Source organism: Lipotes vexillifer, unplaced genomic scaffold (assembly GCF_000442215.2).
Source record: "Lipotes vexillifer unplaced genomic scaffold, Lipotes_vexillifer_v1.1 scaffold178, whole genome shotgun sequence".
Classification (NCBI taxonomy): domain Eukaryota; kingdom Metazoa; phylum Chordata; class Mammalia; order Artiodactyla; family Lipotidae; genus Lipotes; species Lipotes vexillifer.
The window spans coordinates 1,009,452-1,018,752 of NW_006775603.1; the positions used below are offsets into that span (position 1 = coordinate 1,009,452).

General features: G+C 33.6%; 1 protein-coding gene across 1 annotated transcript in view; it reads left to right on the forward strand.

The window, feature by feature from the left end:
• The window catches only part of MMRN1 (multimerin 1), a 67,725-nt gene extending 58,761 nt beyond the window's left edge, over positions 1-8,964 (forward strand). Inside the window, exons 7-8 of the mRNA XM_007450016.1 lie at positions 7,152-7,298; positions 8,543-8,964. Of these exons, the coding sequence (XP_007450078.1) occupies positions 7,152-7,298; positions 8,543-8,964 (569 nt within the window). The remainder of the gene's footprint in view (positions 1-7,151; positions 7,299-8,542) is intronic.
• Positions 8,965-9,301: the final 337 nt, after the last annotated feature.

A 9,301-nucleotide genomic window follows, 5' to 3' on the forward strand; every position in this document is an offset into this window, starting at 1 on the left:
GTTTGTGTCAATAAAACATATCAGTATTGAAAAGAATATTAAATGAACTAGTTTTTGTTCATTGTTCCCTGGGAGAAGAAAAGACTCCCCTAGTTTTCCAGAGGATGCCCCTTTGCGTGGAAGGATGACAGTTGAAGAGAGGATGCTGACAAAATTAACAATCCTTTCCTGCTTCATGTCTTGCAATACAGTGACCATGGTACCTAAGGTGAACAGTCAGAAACTCATGCACTTGACACTCACATCTGAACCTAAATTTATGACACGTGGTCTGACAATAAAAAGGAAATGGGACAGGATACCCGGTTCCATTTACATAGTCACTGCATATGCTGGGATTCGTTTTCTAACAAGAATCACAGGAGCTATTTCTCAACAATAGACTGTTTTCTTTGACACCAAAGATTTGACACCAAACTTGATTATTAACTGGTCTGTAATTAAATACACTGAATAGATGTCTTTCCACCAGTCCCTGACAACACTATAAGTTCAAAATTGCACATGATAGTATTATTTTGTGCTGTACTGTCAAACATGAAAAAGAATGTGCTGGGATTATTAAATTACAGATTGTGACCATGTGGCACAGCTGTCTGAGTGGACATGATACTCGCATCTTGACAAAAAAATTGCAGCATAAAAAAATAGCTCTGCCGTATATTAACTGCGTATGAAATTTGAAAAACATACCCTAAAAGTTGTAATTGCCAGTTTTACTATACACAGCCTCAAAGTGGATCTGAATGGAAATAATAAGCATTTTATTATAAATTTAATTTGAATTATTCAAAGCTGTTTATTTTGAATATCATTGTTTTAGGGGAAAATATCACATGGTACTTTGTTGATACTATGGATTAATGAAAACTCAAGTCTCTTCACCTCTCGAACAAATTACCAGAAAAATTATTACACAGTGTTTGGACAGCTAAAGAAATCAGTGAAAGAAAGTTGTTGTGTGTCACTGTGCCAGAGTCATATAGGAATTAAACTACACATCTAACTTTTACAAAAAAGGAAATCAAATTTTATAGTTAATCAACAGTCCTTTAAGAACTCTTTTCTAGGCTTTATAATCCTAAGCAAGCGTTAAATTTAAAATTTTTCATGGATATTTAGATTCGAGAGGCATCAGCACAAATATTGTGCCAGTAAAATCAGGTAGTGTTATAGATGCTTTGGATACATCATAACATTTAAAAAAATTTCTATCTTCTTGGAGTTTACACTCTAGCAAGGATAGAGAAAAAAAAATAAGTAAAAATGTAAATTACATAGTATGTTAAAAGGTGATAAATATTATGCATAAAAGAAAAAGCAGAGAAAGGTAGAGAAGCAGAGTTTTGTGGGATGTGCTGAGTGTGTTGGGAGCCAAGTGCAGTATTATTAAATAAGATGGTGGGATAGGCTTCAACTGTGGGAAAAATAGTGAATTCTGCAGGCAACTGGAGATATAATGGAAACTTTGTTATTTTGTTGTAACAAAAGTTGACAGTGGAAGATGTACCTATAGAGTAATGTGATATTTGGTTGTTATGTTTTATGTTTTAAAATTTTTTCCATGTGCTTTTGAACACTATGTTGTTATAAAGCTGTTTTGAATGTGAAAGGAAAGAAACATGCCACAGCATATACTAAGCACTAAATGAATGTTATAGGAGTTCATTATCATAAGAGTTTCGTGTCTTATTGAGAACTGGATGTTTGGGCAAATCTCATGGAAGAGGTAGCTTTGGGCTGAGCATTTATTCAATCAACCGTTTACACACTGTGTTGAGTACAATATGTTTAAATTCATCCTATTGGTAACAATTAAACATTTTTGAGCAGGAGTATGACATCACCTCGTATGTGCATTATTAAGATTTATTTTGAGTTCTTCCACAGATCAGTTAGAAAATTATTACAGCAGCCCTGGCTTGAATAGATTAGGACTTCAAATAGTGATAGAGAAAGGAACAAAATGGGAACTAGGAATGTTAGTTAAAAGCGAATATACATTCAGTAGAAAACAGCTAATCGAAAATACAAACTCTTAGAATAAAGAATAACACCAAAGTTTAAATAAAGCATCAGTGATGGGAAGTTGGTCATTCCATTAATGGAAATAGGAAGGTTAAGGAGGAAGTACAGCTGTACACAGGAAGAGAAGTTTATTCTGTGATACATGAGTTTAAAGATCTCTTATCCCTATGGAAATGTCCAGAAGTCATTTACTAATGTAGGTCTGGAACCAAAAGAGGGTTTGTAGATAAAAAGTGGAAATTATTGCACAGAGGTGATATTTGAGGGCAAAGAAGTGAATTAGGTAGCTAGAGAAAAGGAACTGAAGACAGAAACATGGAGATTTCCTTTATTTGAAGAGAGCACGGGGGCTGGGGGAGGAGTCATCAGAACCATCAGAACAAGGAAAGTGCATGATTCTCCGAACTCAAAGTCTTTAAGAAAAAGAAAAAGACATAGTGATGTAGGAGACCTGTGCAAACAAAATAATAGAAGTAAAAATATTGGGGAGAGGTTTGTTTTTTTATGGTATAATTTAGAGTTCAATTCACTGTTTTTGATGTGCAGTCTATGAATTCTGACAGATGTGTAGTTATGCAATCACCACAACAATGAAGATGAAAAACAGTGCCATCACCCCCCAAAATTCTCTTATGTAACTTTGTAGTCAAACCCTACCTCCACTCCCAGCCACTGGCAACCAGTGATCTGTTTTCTTCCCTTACCCTTTTATCTTTTCCAGAGTATCTTTTAAATTAAATCATACACTGTGTGTAAGCTTTTGAGTCTGGCTTCTTTCACTAAGTATAATATGTTTGAGATCCATCCATGTTGTTGCATGTATTCCTCTTCATTACCAAGTAGTAGTCCATTGTGTATGGCTGTACTACAGTTTGTTTACCCATTTAGTAGTTGAAGGTTATGTTGGCTGTTTTCAGTTTGAGGTGATTCTGAATAAAGCTGCTATAAACATTCACATAAAGGTTTTTGTGTACACATATGTTTTCATTTCTCTTGAGCTAATATGTACCAGTAGCATAGCTTGGTTGTAAGATAAGTACAGTTTTAACTTTATAAGGACAGGCCAATCACTTGCTATTTCCATGAGTAATGTATGAGAATTCTAATTGCTCCATAACCTTGTCAGCACTTGGCACTGTCAATTTTGTTTATTTTACCATTTTAATAAGTGTATTACTGTATCTAATTGTGATTTTATTTTGCATTTTCCTAATGACTAACGTTGTTGAGCATATTTCAATATATTTGCCATTTTTAATACTTCTTTTGATTGAAGATTATGAGGAAAAGGCAAAACAGATGATAATATCAAATAAAAAACATTAAATTTTCTGGGTCATGGCTTAAGATAAATGAAAATAGTTTAATGACAAGGGTTATAATAAATCATTTGGTAAAGATTGCTGATATGATTAAATGAGCTTTAAATTATATTTGAAAGGTTGAGAAAAAAGATCCCAGAAATAATATCAAGAACAACAGATGCGATTTAAAAAGAAGAACAAAAATTAAAACTGACAATTGAAGGGAAAGTAGTAAAGATGGTTGGAAACAATATTGCCATCTGTCTACACACTAATGAACAGAATATGAGTGATTAGAGCAATGAATTTGAAAATGTAATATAAACAACTGTTCACATTTCTAGAAGTTGTTGAAAAGGGACATATGAAGTATTTTTAGAGCAATGGAAGGATAAGTATTATTTGATAGGTATAATTTTGATAAATGATGCAACAGAATAGCATTGAAAATTAATGTATCCATTGGTATGAGGGTGAAAACATGTTAGCGAGCATTGGCATCAGGATGAAAGATAAAGAAAAGTTCTAATGTTGTGTGGATACGGTATCTAGAGCAGATACTGGTGGATTTGTATAATGTTTTCCTCTGTGTATGACAAAACTCACCCAGAGGCAGTGATAGGTCTCCTCACTAACCTGTTGCAAACTCCATTCTGCCCTAAGCAGAGATCAGAGTTATCTGCTCTCTACAACATTACTGTTTAAATGAAGAAATAAAAAAAATACTGATGCTAAAATAGAGCTAAGCTTTATAAATTTAAAAATAATTTAAATAAGTAATTCAGAAAAGTACAACATTATGTTATGTAAAACATTATATATGACATGTTAGGGGTACTATAAATAAAAATAGAAGACATCAATATAAAGTGCCCTTTCATTTTATTCATCGAATATCTATTGAATAAGTGCTGAATGAGCGCCACGAGAGGTTGAGTGGACACTGGTAAATTCAACACAATCCCTCTTCTCACGGAGTTCAGACATTAAGCAAGTCATTAAAATAAAGAATGGTAAATATTGGCAAAGACAGTGCTTTGAAAATGTAAGGAGCTCTTCAATCAGCTCAAATTTAACATGAATATTTATGAAATATGGAAGTAGGAGTAATAGAAAAGTGTAACTTGAGCACATATTAGGGCACAGAAAGCAAAGACCAGAACAAATTGAGACTTATGAAACATTCCAAGAGAGTGATAAAAGAATTTTAGTCATGTTCAGAGCAGGGAAATGAATATTAAAAGATTAGTTATGCTCTTTGCACAAGATAGTAGAATGTTGAGTTGGCAGAACTTCACTAATTGTACGATCTGCAACAAAGAAAACAAATGGACTGGAAGGAGTTTAAGAGGTTATGGAAGCCCAAGGTAGAAGTTGTGGAAAGTTTGCTTGAAATAATTCTACGTCTCTAGAAAAACATGCCAGTGACATCATAGCATCAGACTCTACATGATGTTTGAGAAACTGTGATGAAGGGATAAAAGTATTAGATTAAGGATGAGGTCATCTACTCCATCTTCCATTGATTTGTTTATTCATCTTTAAAAAGACAATTTAGCACTTCTATATGTCAGGCACTGTGCTAGTCAATAGTGACACAAAGTTTAAGAAATGGAGGACCTGAGCCCTCACCTCACAAAAGCCCACACTCATTGGAAGTAAGGACAAGTGAGCAATTACAGTAGGGTATGATAAATTCAACAGAACTTCAGAGCATCAGACAACAAATAAGAGAATTCATACAATTAATTCTATCAAAGGGGATGAGGAAAGATGTCAAAAAGAAAATGATGCTTTATTGGAGTCTGATTTTTGCTATTAATTCAAGACGAGATTGCCTATTGAGCACAAATATGTACAGGAACTTATTATAAAGGTATCTCACCATTTTTAAGTATTTTAGTAATAAAGTAAAAAAATATGAGTCGGATGATATACAAAAGTAGATTTGTAGCTGGTTGTGTAATGAAATACAAATAGTTTCAACTGACAAATCAGTGCCAACCAATCTTTGCTTGTAATGTTATAAGGCTCTGTACTAGACACTGATCCATTAAATATTCTTCTCAAAATGGGAATATAGTCAATATTTTATCATAACTTTAAATGGAGTATAGTTTGTTAAAATATTGCATCATTATATTGCACATCTGAAACTAATAACACTGTAAATCAACTACACTTCAAAAAAATTTTTTTAATTCTAATTATACAGGCATGCAGTTTGGTCACATTTTATATGAATTAGAATTATTAAATATGAGGTACAATTATTTAAAATATTTATAGATCTCACTCTTGAGACAAATGTTAAAACAAATAACCCTGAATTTAAAAATCATCAGTGACCATGATTTGAACTGAGTGAATTGTAAACTGTTTACACTATTTCCACAAGGTGGAGCCATAGTGGTAACTGTGGCTAGTAATGTATTCTTCCAACCTTTTCTCTCCACATAATTATGAATTATGTTTATAACCATATTCACAATTTGAGGCTTCCTAAATAACTGAAATTATTCTATATCTAATAAGTGAACTGAAACTTGCTGTCTTCAGCAAATCAAACATATTGGGGATTTACCCCACTCTTTTACTGCTGTCTAATATTCCTTGATGAAAAGATACTATAATTCATTTAATAAGTCCCTCATCAGTGGTCATGTAGGTGTCCTACAATTTTTCACTAGTGCAAGTAATATCATAAAGAACTTTCTTGAATAATTATCTTTGTATTCATATGCACGGGTATCTGGAATATATATTCTGGCCAGAAGAAATTTCTGGCTCCAAAGCAAATGAACCTTTTTAATTCTGTCAAATATGGTCAAATTGTCCTATTCGAAGGTTCCAACAGTATAAGCTCTAACCAACATTGTATGAGAATGCCCATTTTCCTTCATATTGCATGATTATTTTGTTTTTAAATGTTGCCACCTGATAAAATGTTGTTGGTGGTAATTTGTTATTCCTTAATTAGTAGTGAGGGTGAATAAATTTTGAAAATGTTAATGAGCTTTTGTAGTTTTTGTTCAGTGATTTGCCAGTTCATATTATTTGCCCACTTTTCACTATTTTTACAGGGTTACATACTTTTTCTTTTGGATTAGTCAGAACTTTTCATTTGCTATAATTAGTCATTACATTGTTGTAGCTGTTAAAAAAATAGTTTCTCTTAATCTGGCACTTTGAAATTCAATAATGGGTGGTTTTCATTGCAAATGAGTTTTAATTCTTAGGTGGTCAAATGTCAGGATTTTTCTTTTATGGCCTCTGGGTTTTGTTTATTTTGTTTGTGTTGAAAAAGCTTTCCAAAATTTTAAAGCTCAACAAAGATATTCCTTCTATTCGATTGTAATGCAATCATATATGTTTTTTTCACATTTAGTGTTTTTACACACATGGAATTTATATTTTTATGGATATCCAATTAGCTTAGCACCATTTACTGAATAGAATTTTTTTTTTTCTCCAATGATTTGAAATATTACTTTTGTCATGTACTGGTTCCAAATATACGTGATTGTGTGTCCAGATAGTCTATCTGTTCTACAGTTGACCAAAATCTTAATATTTATCACACATAAATGCAGTGAATCACAGAATTACTCCCACTTCCAAAAAGCAGGAAAGGGCTTCAGAAGCAGCAGCTCAGGTAGTTCAGAGATTTGCATGAAGTCCCATGATTACATTGGTGGGTGTCCCGGGCCTGGGAATGCATTTTCCTTATTTCTAATTCTGCTGCAAACTATGATTTGAGATCAACAGGAAAATAGGTCACTTTTACCCTCTTTTATCTTGATTCTTTTTCAGTAACAGAGGAGTATTCAGACTGTAGTAGATCCCCATGCCAGAATGGGGGCACATGTATAAATGGAAGACCTGGCTTTATCTGTGCTTGCCGACATCCTTTTACTGGTGACAACTGTACCGTCAAGGTGGTGGAAGAAAATGCTTTAGCTCCAGGTAAGAAAGTACACGCGTCCTTGGATTTGCTCAATGTCATAAAAACATTTTTTGAACTGTTTACGAATGAATGTTTAGACCTGCTTAATCTGGACTCACATGAGGATTAATTCCTTTTACTTCTCAAATTAATTGAATAACATACATGATTTTGTCAGGTAAACTCATTGATATACACTAGTTGAAATTTTCAATATTGGTATAATAGAGGCAGGTTATTGAAAATTCCCCCCCCCCACTTATTTTTTTCCTAGTGCATCTTAAAATACACACACACACACACACACACACACACACACACACACATATATGTCAAACTAGTATAAACTTTTTCTCCTCAAACAAGTTGTTAAAGAATACATCTTTGATTCATATCAGATCTGATCCTTTAAGTGAAGCCATAATATGTGAATAGCAGTATGTCTTCTATGAAGGTCAAGTTCATATTGTCATTTTGACTGGCTAAGGGCTGTTAGAACATGCTCAGATGTATTGAGTAGAACAAGATGCCTTTTTGCCCATTTACTTTCGTAAGTATTGGTTGCTATAGATTTACTTCCAGAGTGTACCATTTCTGATTTTTATACAAGAAAATGTGTGCAGGGCTCAAAATATATTCTCTTTAAAATGACAGCAAAAAAAATATGTTGCAGATCAGGCTTTTCTTAATAGTGCGCTGCATAATAAAGAGTAAAATTTTTAGTCTGTTTTTAAATCTCAGCCTTTGTAAGTACATTTGGCATTAATTACATGGAAGATTGCTTTTGTCTACTTCTCGATAGTGCATACAATTTCATTGGGTTTCTGTTTTAGCCTCCAGAAACTGTTTGACAAGGTGCTGGAAAAATTGTTTCTGCATCATGTCAGCTTTAATTCCTGCAAGAGGCTTTAGAACATTCTGACATACCATAATAATCATAGAGTGCTTTGAATTCCTTCATCTCTGGAGAGATCAAAGCAACACGCAAATTAATCTCTGAGGCATTTCTATGAGGAAGGTATTGAGTGTTACTACCATTCTATCCTGATCTAAATGGAGAAACAGTCTCCGAGAGGCTAAGCAATTTTGGGTAGCTCAGGCAAGAAAAGGGGCAAACACCCAGACACATATGCCCTTGTTAAGCCTGATGAATGACCTTTTTTATTCTACTAACGCTTTTTGTAACCGAGATAAAATGATAAAGATATAAACAGAAAAGATCAAAACATGAAAATTAACTCTTTCCATTTTTTTCCGCTAACAGATTTTTCAAAAGGATCTTACAGATATGCACCGATGGTGGCATTTTTTGCATCTCATACATATGGAATGACTACACCTGGTCCTATCTTATTTAATAACTTGGATGTCAACTATGGAGCCTCATATACTCCAAGAACTGGAAAATTCAGAATCCCCTATCTTGGGGTGTATGTTTTTAAGTATACCATTGAGTCATTTAGTGCTCATATCTCTGGATTTTTAGTGGTTGATGGAGTAGACAAGCTTGCATTTGAGTCTGAAAGTATTAACAGTGAGATATGCTGTGATAGGGTTTTGACTGGGGATGCCTTATTAGAATTAAATTATGGGCAGGAAGTGTGGTTGCACCTTGTGAAAGGAACAATTCCAGCCAAATTTCCCCCTGCTACTACATTTAGTGGTTACTTATTATACCGTACATAAATTAGTGTGAAAGACAGACTGTCACCTTTACTGAGAAGCAGCCAGTGTTTTTATTTATCTTTGCATGCACATTTGCTCTGTTTTTGGTTTTTCCACATGAATGAAAACCAACTTCTTTTTAAAATCTGAGTAAGGCCGCAAGTTTGTTTATTTCATAAAATTATTTGAATATCTTTTGGACAACCTGTATATGGAGTTCTTGCTCCTAAGGAGATTTAGCGGCATGGAAAACAAAGTGCATTTGTTAGCATAACCGTTCCTATTTTTGTCTTTTCATGTTAAGGCATCTCAGTGTAAAAGGAATATTATAAAATGACAATCACTCAATATTGCCAGT